This window comes from Chaetodon auriga, chromosome 11 (genome assembly GCF_051107435.1).
Source record: "Chaetodon auriga isolate fChaAug3 chromosome 11, fChaAug3.hap1, whole genome shotgun sequence".
Classification (NCBI taxonomy): domain Eukaryota; kingdom Metazoa; phylum Chordata; class Actinopteri; order Chaetodontiformes; family Chaetodontidae; genus Chaetodon; species Chaetodon auriga.
The window spans coordinates 18644073-18665096 of record NC_135084.1 but is presented as its reverse complement, the minus strand read 5'-3'; the positions used below and the strand labels follow the sequence as shown (position 1 = coordinate 18665096).

General features: G+C 40.3%; 1 protein-coding gene across 3 annotated transcripts in view; it reads right to left on the bottom strand.

Moving 5' to 3' along the window:
* The window catches only part of rgs7a (regulator of G protein signaling 7a), a 50947-nt gene that overhangs the window by 1555 nt on the left and 28368 nt on the right, over nt 1–21024 (bottom strand). For 2 of the 3 annotated variants that reach the window (XM_076742827.1, XM_076742828.1), the window contains exons 4-16: nt 18109–18159; nt 9243–9349; nt 8227–8278; nt 7122–7186; nt 6717–6793; nt 6433–6514; nt 5383–5457; nt 5115–5213; nt 4808–4869; nt 4240–4350; nt 3985–4110; nt 512–698; nt 234–323 (exon numbers count right to left, since the gene is read on the bottom strand). In XM_076742827.1, the coding sequence (XP_076598942.1) occupies nt 234–323; nt 512–698; nt 3985–4110; nt 4240–4350; nt 4808–4869; nt 5115–5213; nt 5383–5457; nt 6433–6514; nt 6717–6793; nt 7122–7186; nt 8227–8278; nt 9243–9349; nt 18109–18159 (1184 nt within the window). Of the gene's footprint in view, nt 1–233; nt 324–511; nt 699–3984; nt 4111–4239; nt 4351–4807; nt 4870–5114; nt 5214–5382; nt 5458–6432; nt 6515–6716; nt 6794–7121; nt 7187–8226; nt 8279–9242; nt 9350–18108; nt 18166–21024 lie in introns of all 3 variants that reach the window. The other variant, XM_076742829.1, reaches the window with a different exon arrangement.

The window sequence follows — 21024 nt, the reverse complement described above, 5'->3', positions numbered from 1 at the left end:
ACTAAATTTCCATGCATGTTTTCTATGTAAACAGATTACTGGGAATGGGCTTAAAGTGTGATTTAATAGACTTTGACAAGGCGTGACTGTGGTGGAAGGCAGGTTTCAGCATCACCAAGACTAAAGAGTCGGTGCTACAAAGACATAAGTATACAATGTCTTCCCTGCATCTCACCTGAGTTTCAAACTAAAACATTTATCCAGTGTTTTGAGTCAGGCTATGTGTTTTTTACCTTCTTCTTGGCCTGTAATAACTCCTGGTAGGCACTGGAACGGATGAAACGGCTGTATGAATCACTCTTCATCAACTTGTAGATGTGTTCCTGTTGTAGAAGCACATAACGTGAAAATAAAGAAATTATACAATGCAATATTTCATTTTGCACCAAAACAGACCTGTGATTCATACATCAGTTGCACCATGCAGTTTCAGATCACAGTGTAAAACTGTACATAAACCACTACAGAAATAAGCCATTGATGTGATTTAATGTGTTTGCATCATTTGCACCTGTGCATCCTCAAAGGCGTAGCGTCCGGGATCTTTGACATTCTGGGTGGTTTTGTCGTAGCTCTTGGAGTCCACATTGATGGCACTGGGCGCTCCGGGGGCCAGAAACTCCTGCCAGATCTCTTGAACTCGAGTTGGAACTTCTCTGATGGGGCGCTTCTTTAGTTCCTGGACCGCTAGCCAGAACCTACAGCCCAAAGGTAGCAGACAGATAGTAGCTGGTTAATACAGTAGCTCTGGACCACAAGCTACAAGTGGCACAGCAACAAATGAGCTATGTATAACAGATGATGGCATAATCATTAGCAATGGTAATCCATAATGATAGCATTCTTGGATATTGTCCACTGACAGTTGGTATGTGAAAGAGACATTCACAGTGGTGGAAGAAGTATTCAGATCCTTTAGTAAAAGGACTCCACTACAAGTAAAAGCCATGCATTCGAAACCTTACTCAAGTGAAAGTCTCAAAGTATTACCTACAAAATGTACTTAAAGCATCAAAAGTAAAAGTACCTTTTCTGCGGAAAAATAGTCTCTGTCAATGTTTAACTGTTACATCTTATGTTTCTGGATTAATATAGAAAATAAAGAAATGTGTAGCAGTAACTGCAACAGGAAGACTTTCGATGTGAAGTAATGTCTTAATTTCAATGTGATTTTAAATAGCGGACAGTTACAGCTCTATGCCACAAGTTTAATTTTACAAAGGCCGTGAATAGCAGCATGTGTTTTTGTTAATGCTACATCTGTTCAATTACAGGAGAGTTAAAATGATGCTCAACTGACTGAGATATTAAATTATAATGTAATCAAACTGACCACATGATTAGCTCTGGGCAGAAAAAACACAGGAATGCACCATCAGAGGCAGCGGAGGAGCTATCCTGCACAGTGGTTACTCTATTCATATTGAGCTGTTAGCATGCACCTTTGATACTCAGCTCTGTTGCCATGAATAAACCGATTAGCATCACAGTCTTGCCCACCTGTGTTATTCTAGCCACAGCTACAGTTGAGTTGGAAATGTACCAACCATTATGTGAGCATTTGTGCAGTAAAAACTAATTCCAGTGAGGTGTTATTGATCATGAGAGAAAACAGAAAACTAATGCTCAGTTATTCCAATATGATCATATGAGTATGTACAGCGGGAGTCCTGCAATGAACAAACTGTATGTTTCTGTGAGTGTTTCATATAGTGTTTGTGAACATTTCATCTGAGTGTCTGAGTCAAGTGTGAGTTAAATCCTCCACAGTCTCTCAAGCATGCATTTGTGTGTGTGTGTGTGTGTGTGTGTGTGTGTGTGTGTGTGTGTGTGTGTGTGTTTGCGTGTAGGTGTGTGTGTGTGTGCTTGTATTAATCACGTAGAGGCAACAAATATCTGTTCACACAGTCACACTGTGGGGACCCATGTGGGAACAAAAAGCTGGTCCCACAAAAGTTAACCATTTATTTTTGGCTTAAGGCTCGGTTTGTGGTTGAGGTTACAGTTTCTAAAGGTTTAGACGCCAGTGAGGGGTGAGATTAGACATGTGGCATCTGTGGTTACAGGCACAGGCCATAAACCAAATCAAAACACATGACTGGATCCGGCTATCTTCACTGCTACACTGATTGCAGGCAGTGGTGGAGAGTACTTATTTTTGAGGTACTTGACCTGAGCATTTCCACCTCATGCTGCTTTATACTTTTACTTCTCTACATTTTAAAGGCAAATGTACTTTTCACTATGTTTATTTCACAGCTGCAGTTGCTAGGTTGCTTAAATTACCAAATACCAGAGGTGGGGGACTTAACTGGAATCAGAATCGAGTCGCCAATTTGAGGACTTGAGACTTGCTTGACTAACATTGATAAAAGACTCGACTCGACTGAGACAGATGACTTGAGAGGATCTGATTTTTTTCATTAAATCTTTGCATTTATCCAGATATTGAGAGGTTTTATTTCTGAAACATGATTGGGTGATTTCTAGCGCACTGTGTGCAAAACCTGGCACTCAACTAGGATGCAGAGGCCAATGCAGATGGCAGCTATCATGGTGGGAGATTAGATGACAGTGGCAAGAAGAGGACAGCGTTGTGCAAGGACATCCAACTTCATCCACAACCTATGCAGGCACGTTACTAGCTAACAGCTGCGTGCTCATGACTAAATGGTTACAGGTATAGTTTAGTCTTCTCATGACGTGCCACTGTGCCTTTCTCTGCTGCTTTAAGTGCCTCTTTAATACATTATTAAATTGAATCACGTGCCGCTATGTAACAATCAGTGTTGTTACAGCTGTGGTAAAAACCTATTCACTGGAGACTAGCGTATGTTTTTAATGCATAATGGTCACTGTCGTATTAGAAACGATATGCAATGGCTTCCCGTTAGCAGCAATAAAACTATAAATGAAGGGTCATTATATCACTGTGTAGCATGGGAACACACATTGGTTCAGTACGTACATGAATATCAGTAAGATTTATAAGGTGTAAGCAGGCTGCAGCAATTTTCTTTAATACTTAAAATGAAACTGAGCTTTGAATGTCCACTGTTTTTAAAGCAATTGAAATGTGGAAACTGGTGGAGATCATCAGAACCGTTGCTGTTGATTTGACATGATTAATGTTGCTGCAAGGAGTCAAACACAGGACTTTGACCTGGGAGACCTGGGAGGTTTGTATTCCATGTGGAGCTTGGACTTATTATTTTTAGACTTGGTACACTCATTATTTTCAGCTTATGTTCTTTATTTTCAGTTTCTGTTGTAGTTTGCTTAGGTTTAGGCAACAAACTACTTGGTTAGGTTTATGTAAAGATCATAGTTTGGCTTAAAATAGACTTGTCACAATGTTAACCACGAGTCAGAAAGGCTAATGTCTCCCATGTGTGTATTTCTGTGTAACTGGTCAGTTGCAATGACGGTCCTTGAGCAAAATAATTACAGTGTTGTAGGAACAAGACCATCACAGGGATATTAGATCATGTGCGTGACTTACTCCCACCACTGCCTAATACATATTCATATAGCAGTTAAAATGAGGTCTGTTGTGACCAACATTAAAATGCTGCTTACATTTTAACAGTCTAATGATAATAATCAAATAAGATACTAATTATCATATTGTAACACTGTGAGAGGGGCCGTTCCATAGCATGATTACTGTTTTACTAAAGTAAAGCATCTGAGTCTTTATTCCACCAAGTCTTTAACATAAAATCTAAATGATAGATTTATGATGATGTAAAAAATGTATTTACCTCACTGCGGAGTGTGTGTGGCAGTAAAAAAGCATATTTCCAATTACGATCAGATGAGAAGCAATTAATTTGGGTGTGAGTCAAACTCTGTAGCCATGCATGTGAGTATACTTCATATCGATGCAGTAACAAATACAGATTTCGGCTTTAAAGTTAGATCAAGCCTCAGAGGAATGAATGTCAGGCAATGCAACGTTCTTTTGTGTGTTTTATCATGTACCTGAGATTCTCCGAGCTGAACTCAGACTCCAGGAACTTGAGGAACTGCTCTCTCCCCACAGGGTCTTTGAAGACCTCATCGATGCCAAAAGCCCACCTCTTTACCCTCTGCTGGCTTGGCTCCTTACTGGAGGAGGACACATACAAATGCAGGTGAAGTATGTGCGAAACAAAGCACTCTACAGCATTAACCATAAATATCAACTAATCTAAAGTGTCCATCTAAACATCCATATTGCTTTTCTCATGTATTCACCTGGCTTCGAGCTCCCAGAGCGTGGTGTCATCTGAGATCCAGGGGTTGGATGGATCTGGAGGCGTGAGGAAGGGGTCGTATTCAACGTACTGCTCTGTGTAGCCCAGCAAACTGTTTTTTGAGAACGAGCAACAGAGACCACATGAATGACATCAGTCTGCTGGAAATGTGACGCATATTATAACCTAGCTATCACATCTGTCTGTGAGTGATTATGACTGAGCTGTCTATCTGTAAGATTCAATCAATAAATGAGAAGTGAAGTCCTTCAAACTGAAATAGAGGTAGAGCCTGACAAGAGGGACTGACCCTGTGTTTGGACACAAGGATAGAGAACTCTTTGCTGAATGCACCTCTCTTTTCAGTGGAGGAAATGACAAATCGACACTTTGTTTAGCCATCCGGTATCTGGTATCGTCAACGCTGACGCTCACTGAAGGCATTGTCCGGGCCCAACAGCTCCGCAAGGTCACCGGAGCTCTTAATTCCACACCGTGTTGAGCCGTTTAAAGGCTCAATAAACAGATCGATGGCTAAACTGAATAAAGACACAAACAACATCGCTCACCTCTCTGCCACTTTGGACATTTTCAGTCGATGCCTGTCTAATTGCAATTGCCAAAAGGTGATCTGAAACCATAGCAGGGAACAATCAGCATACATCAATCTCCATGTATTCACAAGACAGTGATGGTTGCAAGCAAGTCTGCCTACCAACTGCCTGATTTTTAACTTTAGGTATGCACTCTGTGCTGCTTTTAATTCATGTACATAACATAATTTAATCAAAAAGTTACAGATGGAAAAGTCAAATTTGAACGCTAGCATTGAATTAAAATGGTGTGTTTAAGTAGAGATTCGGTTGCAGGTCGAACCTGTTCCTGCAGTTCTTCTTCTGTGGGCTGCTTGGCCTCTGGGGCAGGGGTGTGAGTTGGGCTGTGGGTACGGATATCATTCTGCAGCCCATACACAGACTGAAACGAACGCAAAACCAGAAAAACTAAATAGAACCATCAATAGCGGTAGTCTTACAGCTGCTGACAAGCACAGTGAGGAACAATAAGCCTGTCTGTTCATGTCTGTGTTACAGTTATCAGCCCTGACCTTAAAAGAAAGGGGCATCAGTGGGACGCTGTACTGTACCTTTCTGGTTTTGTGGGGATTTTTCATTCTGGAGGACTTCTTTATGTCAACTTCTGTTGTATTCACACATCCAGGCTGCGAGATGAGCGAGGAGAAAATCAGAAAATCATATTTCACTTTATGCTTCACCCTGTAGGATGAAGGTGCAATTTCTCCACTATCATATGAGTTTCACTTAATCAATACAATATGCTTAGTTGGGGTGTGATGCTATTTTTAGAAGTCTTCAGGACAATGTGTCAGACGCTGGTTAATGAAACATGGAATGTGCCAATTTTGGCAAAACAAGTAAACCAGCGGGAAATCAGAGTCTCAGTGTGCAAATTCTGGCTGATTGAACAAGTGGTCTAATCTAGGTCTCTTCCACAAGAACAAAGCTAAGTAGCTTGACAGCATCACTGTGAAATTTGAATTAATATTGATTATGTTGCTCCGAGGACGCATAAATTGAACTTATTTTCCAATTAAGCATGGAGCAGTGGCTTTCAGAGAAATGCTGCAGAGGAGACCCTTTAACCTCAGGGGGAAACTAAATGCTAATGCTAAGCAAGTGCGTATGAACAAGGTAAAGAGCAGCAGTGAAGCTGAAGTGTTGTGACAGTTATTGATGTGGCATTTCATGTGTGTGGCAGAGGAATACACGCCAGGGGAGTTACAGTGTGTTCACCTCCTTACGTCATTCATGTGTCAGAGGAGTCAAGATGCTCATATATATAAATTACATAAAGTATGAGGAGTCTGTAAATGCATTTTCAAATCTGTGTGTCTCTGACACAAAGCGTGATTCATCCTTACAGCCTGTGAAATGTGTGGAATAGATTCAAATAGCCCAGAGAGAGTGAATGATTGCCATATCTACACTATGTAATTATTCTTTTGCTGCGGTGTGTGTGGTGGAGCGGAGTGTGGTCAGCTTGAAATGTTTTTTTTTTTTCCTCCGATTTTTCAAAAACTTTTGCAGGGACAATTAAGATGTACTTGATAATGCCAGCAATGATATCGGTTAACAGCTAAGGTGACAACGAAGACAGCATCAGTAATTTTACTCACCACTGGTCTGTGCACGTCCCAGAATGCTCTTTCCTGACTGTCGAGAATTTTCCTCTCAATTTTGTCTCTTTTCTTGTCCACTCTGAGAGACAAAAAAAAGGGGTTCAGAGCAGTTTTTACATGTAGCTCATTCCAACACATGTAGGAACCATTTGCTCCGTCACATGTTTAGTTTGCAGCTCATCTGTGATGTTGTTAAGTTAAGTTTAATCGTGTCATAATGAGGGTGTAAGAGGACTCACTCATAACAGCTCAATGCGTGTGTGGTTCTTATAGAAACCTACTTCGCTTGTGCTTCTGCTTGCATAAAAATGAACTCCCATTTCCTGGCGAAAGCTCTCTGTAGCCTTGCTAAGCTCTCCTGCAAGTAAAACAAAGAACAAAAAAATGGAGGAGGGGGGAAAAGGCTTTTGAGGGATCTGGTCTGATTATGTTTACTGCGCATGATGTGTACAGTGTATGGCTGGATACCATCTTTAATGGTCCCTGCTCCCATACAAAAAAACCAAAACAAAAACCCAGAGTACAACTAAGCCGGTGATTCATTTAATAGCTTTGGTGAAAGGAAAGTTGCGGTGACAAACAGAAGAACAAATGTTCTCAGTTTCAGCATGAGCAAAAAGGCAAGAGATTAAACCTGAGAACAGATATGTGAAGAGTTCTGACACTAAAAGACCTCTTTTACTTACCGCTTCATAGTCTGCAAGCTCCAGACGCGCTTTATTTTGCATTGTTCTTTTGCAGAGGTAAACAGCTGAGAGAGAGAGAGAGAGAGAGAGAGAGAGAGAGAGAGAGAGAGGGAGGGAGGGAGAGGGAGGGAGATTGGTAACAGAGGGAGAGCGGGATCTCAGCTTGGTTTTAACAGCCTTAAGTGGCCCTGCGTTTACTCATTTAATCCTCTCAACTGCACATTTAAACTGGCCTGTAAATCACAAAGGTCACTGACTGTGCGTGGTGTCTGAGCGTCTGTTACGGCGTGTGCTTGTGCTTGTGTGCGCCTGACTTTTGATGTCTTCCTGCACTATCGCCATCCCTTCATCCCTTTGTTAACTGACCATTATGTGGAAGCTTCATTATGCCATTAGACTGTTTTCATTACGGGGTATCATTCACGTGAATCAGTTGCTACATCTGAGATGCTCTACCTTCCCCCTAACGCTCGCAGATTATTCCCACAGGGAGCATCAGCCCTTTTCCTCTCCTACAATTAAAACAACAAATGAAAGACCGGCAAGGCTGTGGCTATTCATCCAAGCCATTTTTGGTATTATGAAATGTTTATCTCCACTCTGCTCCACTATTCACAATGAAAAGCTCATCCCTGCATCACCATTAAAATGTTCAGGCAAATGTGCACAACAGGTGCGCGCGCACACACACACACACACACACACACACACACACACACACACACACACAGACACATCCCTCATTTCCTTCACTGTAATCAGTCTGCATCAGTCAGAGAGTATGACTGAGCAGACAAAACTGACTGAGATTGGAATACACTGAAGATACTGTATATAAAGTAGAAATACGAAGGGAAGCACACAGAGATATTGCACACCCACTGCACTATAACTGATTCCTACTGGGGGCCAAGCAAGCTGAAACAAAATGGGATTTTATATTTCAATCGACCATCCAGATTCTGCATCATCTGGGTTTCATCTTTTGAACATCAGCAGTAATAACACATTGACAAAAATATTTTATGCGCTACAAAAATAGTCAGAATCATTATTCTTCAGTACATACTGCACAACGCACAAAGGAGGAGTACAGGTCTCTCACCATAGTCTGTGTTTTCAGGTTCCCAGCAGTTTGACGGCCAAAAGTATGGAGTCTGAAGGGAAAAACAGGTCATTAAGTAACAAAACTAAAAGACACTGTTTGAGCGTACAGCTAACCACATGGTGTTTTTAAATCAAAGCATGCACTGTCATGTGAGGTGGGCACGCAGTCAGGGCCCTGCATCTGTCACAATAAAACATTTTGTTGTATAATAGGCTCTGCATAACGTCCAAAGCACATAAGCTCCTTTTGGTGAGCGCTGAGAGCAGACACCAGCATGAATCTTGACCCTCCTCGGGGCAGCACTGTATGGACCGGCCTTGCATGAAAACCGATTACACGTGGAGAGCAAAGTGAAGCCTGCTATGAACACAAACAGCCTCAGGCATTGATTTATTTTGGTTAGTTCTGTGCAGCACACTTGGGGGAGCTTACTGAAAAATCACTAAAACTGTCAATCCCAGTATTGACATTCAAAAGGATGCATTTTTTTTTTCTTTTTTTTTCATGAAGCCTATAATAAGTATGTGCCACAGAAACTCCTAATCATTGGTTTGGCTCCAGCACATCACACAGAGGCACTTTAACAGGTTATTTCTCTGGCCTGTTCCCCCATTTATGGATTCAAAAATTCTCATGACTGCAGCTATTGAGTTATTAAGTACTGAGTTGGAAATCTGTCATGTGTAAAGCGATTTTTGTTCCTTATTTTCAACAGCATGATGAAGTATATTTCAAACCAAAATTGCTTGTGAACAGCCTTAATATGCCTTAAACAGAGTTATTTGGCTTAAAACATATTTGACACAATATGCCCCTAATAAAAATGTAGATGAAAGAATACAGTCTACAAATAAAAGTTTACAGCCATGTGTTTTACTGGACTTAGTTAACTGAAAGTTCTTGATCCCAGCACAGCAAATAAGGTCTTTTAGGCATTTCCTCATCTTGTATTGGCTTATCTAATAGAGATATCATGAGACAAATTAGAATCAGAGCATCCCTACTCTTCTTACCTGAAACCTATAGAAAGTGCCATCATCTTTGAGAGTGAGGACGTGGTCTGAGATGGGGAAGAAATAACCATGTGCAGCCATCAGAGTTCCTAGGTGAAGAGCCTCCACTGGGAGAAAACAGACAAAAAGTCAATTTACAATGTGCTGTACTGCTCTTTCTGTCAGCTCTTTCCCAGTTATATTGCACACCAGCACATACACCTTTGCTTTCATGCATATAAAACATTCACACATGCATCAGCATCTTTCGAGAGTGTGTGAAATGAAATGGCTGTGGGCAGGAAGGTTTTGTTCCCATATAGAGAGCAGCTGAGAACGTTTCACAAGTTCAATTCAACAACACTGTCAACTGTCGTGCAGTACATGGCTATTCTGTGCTCTCAGAAATGTGTTAAAGGATTATTAAAAAAGAGTGAGATGTGGTGGGAACTGAAAAAATATAGATCTTTAATCAGTAGTTTAATATATGTGTATGTAGCTTTGTCCTCTAGAAAGAACAAAGAGTACTAATATCTTTACAACCACTAAATTATGAGCTAATATGCTCTTATAGCCTATCTTTAAAAAAAAAAATAAAAAAACCCCCCAAAAAACTAAAAGCATACATACACATACATCTATTCTTTGAAAAATATGTATATTTGCTATCAGGTGGATTAGATACAGATAGCTTAATAAGAATGAGCAGCTGAGAACGTTTGTAGTCTAACATATAAATGTCTGTCATTTATATGTTAGACTACATCCCGGTTAGCTTAGCTTAGCACAAAGAGAACAGGGGAAAACAATTAGCCTGAATATAAGGCTAAAGCTAGCAGTCAGTTAGCTTATCTTGGCTTAGCATAAAGAGAACAGGGGAAAACAGTTAGCCTCATTATAAGGCTACAGCCAGCAGCCAGTTATCTTGGCTTAGCTTAGCTTAGCACAAAGAGAGCAGGGGAAAACAATTAGCCTCAGTGTAAGGCTACAGACAGCAGCCAGCTTATTTTAGTTTGGTTTAGCTTATTTTAGCACAAAGACGTGAAATGGGAAAAGAGCTACCATGTCGAAATCCACTTATGAGCAACTCATAACACATTATATTTCTTTAAAAGTAGTTTCAATAATGCCTGTAAAATGGCAACTTCTCATTTTTACACGTCAGTTTTTCTATGGATTAACCAAACAAAATATAATATCATTGTTAAGCTTTACAGGTGCTGGTGGGTGGATTTCGTTATCTTCTGCTAAGCTAAGCTAATCGCCTGCTGGCTGTAGCCTTGTATTTAGCAGATATGAGAGCAGTATCAATGCTATCATCTAACTCTGGCCGGAAAATGAATGAGCAAATCTTGAAAAATGTCAGACTTTAAGGATGAAAGTGATAAGGCCCTTCCCTAATTGAAATTCTAATTCATCCTCTCTATAAAGTCTCTTTATTCACTTTATACTGAAGTATTAAAAGATAAATCTGCTTTGGAATCTCACTTTATCTCACCTTTGATTAAAAGAAGATTCTCTGATTACCCTGCAATCAATAGTTCCTCATCACACACCCTGAGCTAGCATGCTGAGGTTTTTTTTGTCCCACCAGCTAATTAACTTTATTCACTTTTCATCCCCTGGTATAAATTGATCCTTGACAAAATGGCCAGAATGAACACCACACAGCCTGAATAAGGAGCTGCTGCTTTAATAGAGTCTGCTCTGACAGAGGAATCGGCAGGTCTCCATTCCAACCAAACAGCCCAGCAGGAGGTCTCGCTGATTAGCCCACCTTCAGCCGGAGAGGCGGAACTCATCAGTCAAATCACCTGGTGTTGTGCTTGGTTGGAGGGAAAACCTGCTTCCCTCTGGTGCTCCACAGCACATGGTTGACTGTCCCTGATTTAAAACCATCAGATAATGAAAACATGTAATCATCATCAAGCGTGTGTCTCGTCTGCCGCCAGTTATTCCCTGCTGCTCTCAACCTGTAACCCCTTCATGGTGTCGACGTCTGCTATTCATGTTGACTAGAACGTTTTGATAATTGTCTCTTAATGGTGACACCTTTCTGTCATTGTGAACAGTATAGGAAACAGTTCATTTATATGCTGTTTCATACCCCAGCTGCCATGCAATTTGATTATTTATTAGGTCTTTTTGTGTAAAGCCCAGTGGAGGCTAGCAGTAAACTGTGATCCTACAACACCAATAAACTAACAGACACACATTTTGCAGTGCTTGACGTGGTCTAAATAAGCAGAGAAGGCATAACAGGAGATTACTGAATGCATGCATAAAATATGCACAAATCTGCTCCCTCACTCTCTGATACACACACACATCCACATGCACTGGGTGTGTGTGTGTGTGTGTGTGTGTGTGTGTGTGTGTGTGTATGAGATAAATATAGATTGGTTTTTCCTTTAGCTCTGAGGTGACTGTCACAGCTTTGAGAGGTCAGGATGCTTGTCTTTATGCATGTGTGTGTGCACATATGTGCGCCTCGGCTCCATTTATTAATAAATTATGACTCATAAGTTATTTAAAGCTGTTTACTTACAAACACAGCCCTTCCTCCTTTCCTACTGTATTATTTCTTACAGCAGCATTGTCCCACGTGCATATGTATAATTTACTGTGTGTTACATTTTGGTTTGTTATTAAGTTAGAAGGAGAAAGAGACATTTTTGTCGGGGAGCTGCAGGGACGGACTGTGCTTGTGTATATCATCCATCCATGAAATACAGAGGAATTCAGGACAGACATTTACAAGCCAAAATCCACTCATCCGTATACTTTTTCACTTATTATCCATTCAAAAATGTCATTTTCTGGATCGTTATCTCAGACAGGATGAATGTCAGATGAAAGTAAAGTCAGCAAAGTCTGAAAAAATGACATCCAGGACAGTGCAGTTAGAGCTCGCTGTCACCCATTCTTCAAACACAGCGCTGAGTGTCTGATGGTTTTCACACTCTCTCTCCTTTTGTTGAAGTGAAGCTGAGGGCTGCTCTGATGTCGTTGTAAGGATGGATGTTGAATGCCATCCCCACGTACAATATCTGATACAACAGTTTCTGCATTGCCTGCTTCCTCTCTTGTTTTGCTTATTTCAGATGTAGGAAATCAGCACAAGTTAAAAGGCAGATACAGAAAATGTGATAAAACTGAGCAGCTGAGAGTTCATTAAGTATCCAATGCAAAGATTTAATTTCTCTAAGTGTATAGAAATAATACAATGGGCACAAAAGAATAAATTGTAAATAGAAAATCAGACTAAAAGAAAGATTAACCAGGGTGGTTTTGTTGTTGATTTTCTAGAAAGAGTAGAAAGATCAACTCCTGGTAGCAAGGGAGCTTCTGGCTTCCATTTAACATATCGCAGGCTTTTCTATAAGCTTTGTAGCTGACTAAACCTTGGACTGGAATTAGTCAAGCTGTCAAGAAAGGCCAGCCTCAGAGTCCAAGGGGAAAACACCCTTTGATTTCATCATATTACCAGCTCTGTGCCAAAAACCCAGCAGATTGGAGTCCTGCCAGTTGGTGTGTGGAAGTATTCTTCCAGCTGAGCTTCAGCTAAAGATAAGGGAAGAGATGCTGTACCATAGTTATATTTTCATTATTGTGGTCTGCACTCTACAGTATGTGCTATTTGGGGAAGATCAGCTGTGGGAAGTACTTTTTATACTCTCCTTTGCATTTCGCACGAAATTGTGTTTTTGTTTCTTGCTCCTTTCCAGATTTTACATGGAAAAAAAAAACAAAAAACTCAATCATCTTAATACATCGTTTTGGCTTGTGGCCACTTCCAAAACAGCGTCTGCTTGGAGTTCCTAGCCATGTTTAGGAGGTAATGTTATCCAACATTTCACATAAAAACAAAAAAAATGTGGATCAGGCCTCTGATTTTTATTGCTTTCTATTCATGTCAGAACCCCTCAGATTTATCCTGCGGCCTTCTGTTCTTTACTGTTTGCATCAATGCATTAACAAGCTAACACCAGTATTATCAGTCACGGGGGCCATTTTTCTGCAAAATTTGTACTTTTACTTTGATCCTTTAAGTAGAGGAGGAGGACTAAGAGGAGAAGATAATGGATTCATACAAATAACCCGTGTAACTGAGCAATCAGTGAAACTGGTGAAAGAATACTGACACTATTTCATGAATCTTTCTTTTCAAGGAAGCTACAAGATTTTATCCATCTGTATGCCGGGGTAGCAGTGTGCAGAGGGGTGATCTCAGGAGACTGGAAAAGATCATATAAAGTGCTCCACTACAAGAGTGACTCTCCAGTCTGATGAGGAGGAGGTTTAAAGAAGGTTGGAGGAGAAAACCAGGACCATTATACAGAACAGCATGCACCCACTCCATGCTGTTCTGATGAGCCACGTGTCCTCCCTCAGAGATCATTTTACCGTTCCCTGGTGTTCCAGTGATCAGATTAGGGCTCTTTCATATGCATTTCACACCCTTAATAACATTCGCAGACAGCTTGACTGATAGTCTGACTGGATGACAGTTTTTGCTGATGCTCTGTCGTGTGGTGAATTTGATTTTACCAAGTGTCGTACATTTGAAGCCTCTATTTTTTTCATCACCCGGAAAATGAAAAAAAGAAAGAAAAAAAAATCCTCAAAAATTACATTTAATTTAATAAGTGATTCACTGGATTAAATGAGTCAAATTAACTTTCTTTAATGAACATAACTTAGTTTCCTCAACATAAATACATACATACAGGCTAATTCGATCACGTGTTCAGCATCAGAATACACTGCTTCAAAACCGTGATGACGTTTACAAAATTAAAATAGAAAGACTGTCATTTTTTGCTATAATGATTTCATTCATCTGTCATTTCTGCTCTCTCTCACACAGGTACAGAGCGCGCACACACACACACACACACACACACACAAAAACAAAACAGATGCAATGCCTCTGACTCGTTGCCAACAACATGTCAGTCAAAGAAAACACTCTCCTCAGAGTGAGAGATTATATCAACCTCAGGAATTTTACCTGGTGTTGTGGGAAGGCTTTAGACTAAAAAAGAAAGTGTCATCTTCTTATCTCAGCGCTGTTCAGCTCAGTTATTCGCTTTTTCCTCATACAGACACACACACGGATGCATGCACAGATGTTCACACACACACAGAACACACTCATAAGCATTTCATTCGTTTACCCAGCTAACTTCTAATGTGCTAACGTGGCTAATAATGGTCTGGATACTTAAAAGCTGCAAACATTTTGCAGCAAAAGTCCAAACTGATGTTGTTGTTTTTATGTTTTATTTGTGAAAAAGAAGATTAGCTTTTCAATTTGGTGATGAAATCTACTATAAACAACATTAAAGATGAATTATTAGTATTTTATCTACATTATTGTTATTATTGTTAGTATTTTATTTTGAATAATTGTTTTATATTTAATAGACAGACGTGAAGAGCCTTACGGTGTCATAGAATTTATTTCATCAGTAACAGGATGTTATTAATACCCCTGCAGGGATTTATTTCAGGCAGGTCAGAGGTCAGAAGAGTTGCAGACTCATGCTGAAGCTGATTGGGTTGTTACAGCCGTCTAATCAAAATGATAATACAGCAAAACTAATTCATACTGTAAGCGACTGTGAGCGGAGTGATCTGTAGTCCATTAACCTGTCTGCACCTCAGGCTGTTTGTGTTCAGTTCCTCTCCCTTCATTTACAGGCTTATTGCTACATGTCTTCACTACTATAGGGACGCCAAACAGAACATTTACAAAGTAAAAAAGGTTTATATTCATGTGTTTAGTCCCTTCTGCTGTTTTTCTTTCTCATAGGGGATGAATATATTTGGAGACTTTCCCACCAGGGTTCCCATCATGCTTTGGGTGATGTAAACAGGAAGTGAAAAAGCTGGCATGGACTCAGTCAGTTACCAGTGGGCTCCACAGATCCCAGTTTAGTCTTAAGCCTCAGTTTAAGCCTTATGTTAACATTTTGGTGAACCTGCATCATGAAGAGTCGAGCTGCTGGCTGTTTCTTTTTGTTCTGTCACCGCAGATCTACCAACATCAATCAAATGGATTACTTTTGAAACTGAAAATGACTTCTAAGTCGACTTATGGACGTTGGATCAGGAATTCTCACACCACTGGAAAGAGTAAGTAAAGCTGGTGGTGGTTCAAAGTGTTAAAAACCTTATATACTTTTTCAGAAGGCAGATGCTTGGTCAGTTTTGAGATTCCTGATGTATGACTGAACTGTTCAAATGAATAATTCAAGGATTGTATGCAGCGTCCGCACCTCCACATTCACATTTAGCTTCTCAGTGTTTCCAGTCCATTTGTTAGCTGTCTGGCCTGGACTGCACATTAGTGCATGCTAATGAATCAAGTCCAGGCCACCTTAAATGTGGTTAGCAGTTCCAACAGTTCCCATGCCAGACAAACCAATAGGCTTTAGATGATCTGTAATGGTCTAAATTGTTGTGACAGTATTATGGCCAAGAGTTAAACATGCAAAACTTTCTGCTAGAACATCTAAAACTTTTGAGAAAAACTTTGGAAGCAGGAATTTGCATCAGCTAATCAAATGCAGTATTGAATGAAAATTGAATTGAGGACTACAAACACTGCAAATAGGATGATAATGAGTTCATCTGGATTGTGTCAGTATATTATCTGTGGCATTCATTTAGCAAAAAAAAAGCTCTAAATCCCCAGTCAACTTTGATATAAGCTCATCTGCCTTTACATAATAAACATGCTGCTATCGTGCCGTGAGCCAAATTAATTGCATTTCACTTTGCTGTGTTTGTCAGCCCCGTCAGGAGTTGTTCTGAAGTCACACTCTGTTCACCACCGCAGGGCGATTGACAGCATGTTTTGTGTCTGTTTGCAAAAAAAAAATGCACACACATAAAAAAAAGTAATAATTTAGTCTTAAAGGATAAGGAACATCTGTCTGTGGACACATTTTTTCAGTTACAGCTTTTGACAATTTCGATCAAGAGCTCTGTTATGGTAGAGCACTTTCAATACTGCATGCGATACAAAATGTGACACTATCAATGTAAATCTGCTTGAGGGAATGACATGGAATTGCCAGACTTCAGAAACAGAGCAGCGAAAATAGGAATTTTAGGTCCAGTTTAGCACAATAAGCAGAAGTGGTCAACTACCTGTATTTTTGTGGTTGATTGTTTGTGTTTCTTTATTTTTTGCCATCATAGAGATGCCATGATACAGACGCATCACTGATGACAGTGCTGCTGTCCGACGCATGAGGACAAGATGAATCTTTGGCTCAAATTTTAAGATCTGAAACTTTAACTTTTAAACAAAAGGACAAAAAAAAGAAAGAAAACAAGAGTTCATCTGCTATCAAGTATTTCATGTGTTTTACCGTGATCTGTCTCCAAATGCACTCAAAAATCACACACATATGCTCCGCGCAAAGTCAACACAACCCCCTCACACACGGCATAAAAAAAGCCTTAATGATATAAACATGCTTGACTGACAAACGCAGAAAAGGACACACAGATCCTTGCATGCAAATGAAACAACACACAAAGGGACTGTGAGTTGATGAGTCAGCTAAGTATCACAGCTGGCTTCACAATACTGAGGCGAACACTAGAGCAGACAAACACAGGAATGCACACCCACACATATAAACACTCCAACACCCAAGTAAACACACACCTACAGGACGCACATACACCTAAACCTCAGAAAGGGCCGCTCTTCGCATTGTTAGCTATACTTCTTCATCACTATCTTTAATGCAAGCAAGGAACCGGTTTGAACTTTTCATATTTATCACGGTTGAACCAGCCCACTTTTGAGTCATTCTATGCGCGTTGAGGGGCTCAACTAATGATCTGGCAACTCCCTCAAGACAGCCTAGTTCTGCTTTATCTACTGGAATAAAATAAGAATAATGAGAAAGAAAAGAGGAAGAATAACGACAAGAATTGCAGTTTCTGCTTTAGCTCAAGGACATGAAAAGACAGATCAAAGAAAGCTGCAGACTTTTAAACACAGTGAGCTAACGGTACACATAGGTTCCACAGAGGCACATAGGTGTTCCTGTTTGTCCGTGCAGAATAATAAAAACATCTTCGTTCATAAAGTTGTCTATTATTCAATGGTGATGAGCACTTCTCCTCTCATCTTACCCTGAGAACCACCAGCAAACTTCTTTCAGTCAACATTAATAAAGAGGAGACTCGTATTACTGTTTGGGGTTTCCAGGGTGTGACACTGAAGGACGGTGGAGGGATGTTAACAGGAAATACAATGGTGCCATGAAGTCAGCTACAATTTTCAGACTATATTTGTGTACATTTTGGCAAGGCAATACCATTAAAAGTATGCCAAATTAGCTATCAGCAGTGTGTGTTTGAAATGCATCCATGGGCGTACAGACAGCTGTCACTGGATTACTCTGATACTGAAGGAAGCTTAAAAACCTGATGGTTCTGAGGCAAATTCTAAAGAAATAGGGAGCGCCTATTTTCTATAATTTATGGACACTTCTTTGTGATGGACATTCACGATAAAGTTCTCTTCAGAAAATGAAAGTAACACTTAATACAAATAGATGTGTATCACGTCTGTGTGTCATGATTTGACTGAGATGTGACTCAGAGGAGGAGTACGACTTTTGACGTGAATTGTGGCGACTACGTGCTAGCTGAGTGAGCGCCTTAAGTGTGTCACATCCATTGCTGCAGCTCCATCTCGTGTTTTTAACGGAACCAAATCACCGACCAAACTGTAATAATTAAGTAGCTGTTAAAGCGTCAGCATGCACCTGTCTCTCACACCTCACACAGTATCTTTGCCCCACGTCAATCCCTATTGAAAACCTCCAAGATCAATATCAATCAGCTCTTTTACCTTGATCTTCAATGTCCAGATTCTTGATCATCCACTGTACAATATCAGAACCTGAAATGAGAGAAAGCACATAAATACAAAGCACTGACACATCTAATATATTCACAGCATGTTGAAACACCTTTTTGCATATAGATGCGAATGAAAGGGAAAACAATGACACTCTTAGCCCGACCCACCTGCCCTCATCATCACAGTGCATACCAATTCCTCTTGCCTTGCACCCTGTGGGTGGGTAATAGGCCATCCATTACCAAATTTTCTTTTCTGACACCCTCTCAAAGCTGTAGTCCATTAATATAAATGACCAGAAAGGTACAATGGCATAATGAAGCATTCATTGTGTACAGTAACAACACAATTTGTCTGACTCAGTCTCAGCACAGTCATTGCAGTTGCTATTGTTTGATGTAATAAGTCAATGCATCACACTGAACATTTCCCACTGTCACAAACAAAAACTCTGATGTGAGCAGCTCAGGTCTCAGAGAGGGCAGGAAATGTAGAAACTGAGCAGAAAACAAGTCAAGACACTAAATGTTCAGCATTTCTTTAAACACAAAAGATGCAACCATCAGAATCTATTTTGAGTAAAGGTCTAGAGATGACTTATAAGTCGCCTCTGCCATTTTTCTAGAACTGACATCAAACTTTTCATGGCGGATTCCATTTTGCAATTCATCTTCTGCATCTGAGAAACTGAATCATTTTCACATCTCGGAAAATACAGCATACATGCACACATAGCAGCATCCTCTGCCCCCTGGGCATTTTCGCACCCCACCACAACATGTGACTTTGGCACTTTGGCTAAATATATATTTTCCAAGCTATTATTACTGCCTGTCATGCTGACAGGTGAGGGTGTGTTGAGGAGATGAGAGCCACAGAAGGCAGAAAAAAAGGTGTGAAATGGAGACATGAGGGAATTCATGCAGTGAGAAAGTCAGTCCCTGTGGCTGTCTCTCTGTCCATCAAGCTATCTTTCTGTCCGTCTGTGTTTCGTCTCTCCGTTTCTCTTTCACTGCACCCCCTTGCTTTTCGGCGCCCCCACAGCCAGATGAGATTTTCCATGGATTAACATCATTAATACAGCCCCATTTTCACACTATCAAAGTTGACCCACTTTCTAAGAGAGAGCTTAAATGAGATGTGTAAGGTAATCCTCTAACAAGGCTGCTCTCCGAATTGATTAATATCATGCCCATAGACTGGGCTGTACATGCGTGATGGTGGGTATGCGTGTGTCAGAATGTGACGAAATGGAGTGATAAGCATTAGCTTCAATAATAAATGATCCCGGTGGTGGTAAATATTAGATCATTGCTGCAGCAAATACTAACAGGATAGAGCTGAGAAAGAATACATGAGCATATTAAGGAGAAATGAAAACATGAATGAAAGTTACTGACATTGAGAGGTTGTAAAAATCATAACTGTAGAGCTATTTGAGTCGAGGGCAAAGCTAAAATTAGGAGGAAAATATGTGAAAGTTAGAATACACAGTACAGTTGCAAAAGCTGTAAAAACCTGTAGAATGTGAACGTTCACTGACTTCTGCTTTGTGTTGAACTTGTACGAGCATGAATGGAAAACAAACCGAGTGAGCAGCAGACTTGTTTCTGAGCTATGGCTCTGTTGTTCACTTTAAGGAAGGAACGCACAAGGACACCTAACACAAAATACCACAAAAACACACCGCGACAACACACCGACACACAAGAAGTATAAGAAATACGAGTACAAGTTCAAACAGATTGAGCACCTGTGTGATTACAAACTTTATAACTTTTGAGATGAAAAATATGCTTCTATATAGCTCCATTCAACAGTAAAAAAAAAAAAAAGGAAAAATAACCATATTTTCAACAGTTATTATGAAAACCTCTCAGTATGGGATCCAGACACACTGGTTCTGTCAGCAATACAGTCATTTGAGAGCAAGTGCTGTTGCTGTAATGAGTGAATAAATTGGCAAGTGAAGAAATCAATGTGTTTTATGAAAAATTAAAGGTCTGAGTGGTGCAGAGGAAAAACACACTGTAGCAACCTGGGCTGCATCCCTGACTGTTGTGCTTACAGCTTGGCCAAGTGCTCCACTGAACACAAGTGGCAGTGTTCACAGAGGGGAAGCTACAGAGGGACTGTGTCCTTGTTGAAGCCTCACAGACTGCCAGGGGAGTTGTGTTTTGGAGGAGATACTAGCATGAAGTCTGAGCATTACTCCTTTGCACACTGACGCTACTTTTGCTCCACAATAATGCTATCTTAATAGAAAGAATTTTAATTGATATTCTTTATTATGATGGAGCTTTCAGACATGTGGATGAAGTCTAAGTAAGGCTTTATAGTTAAGTATAGAAATATACTGTCCATAGGGTCAAGTGCAAATACAAGCCATCTGTTGCATGCTGTCATGTTCCTTCAGACGTACCCGGGGTGTGCTAGCTGTACAGATCGTATAATATCTGACAAAAAGAGATGAATCTGATCTGTTTTTCTTGGCCAGATGCAAAATAATGAATCAGTGTAGCTTCCCACTGTTTTTAAACAAAGACAAACACAGATGCGATCTGCACCAAAAAGGACACAAACAAAAAAAAAGAGCTGTGCCTTAGCTGCCCTTTATATGCCCGAAGCATGCATCAATGTTTCACTAACGTCATCAAGCTAAATTTCACTATCTAAATTTATCTGTGTCGGGTGTTCATAGGTTGGTGCTCACTGCCAACCTTTTGGGAATCTGTGCTCCTGTCAAAAGAGTCTGGATTTGTCACCGGCTGGGACAAGTCAAACATGGTCCTTAGTTAGCAGCAGTGGGGACCAGCGATGGCTCTGGCTGGTTTTTGGTGCCCTGAGGCAAAATCATGTAAAAAGAGCAGGCTTGTGCACAATTTGCAGTAACAAGCACTTACA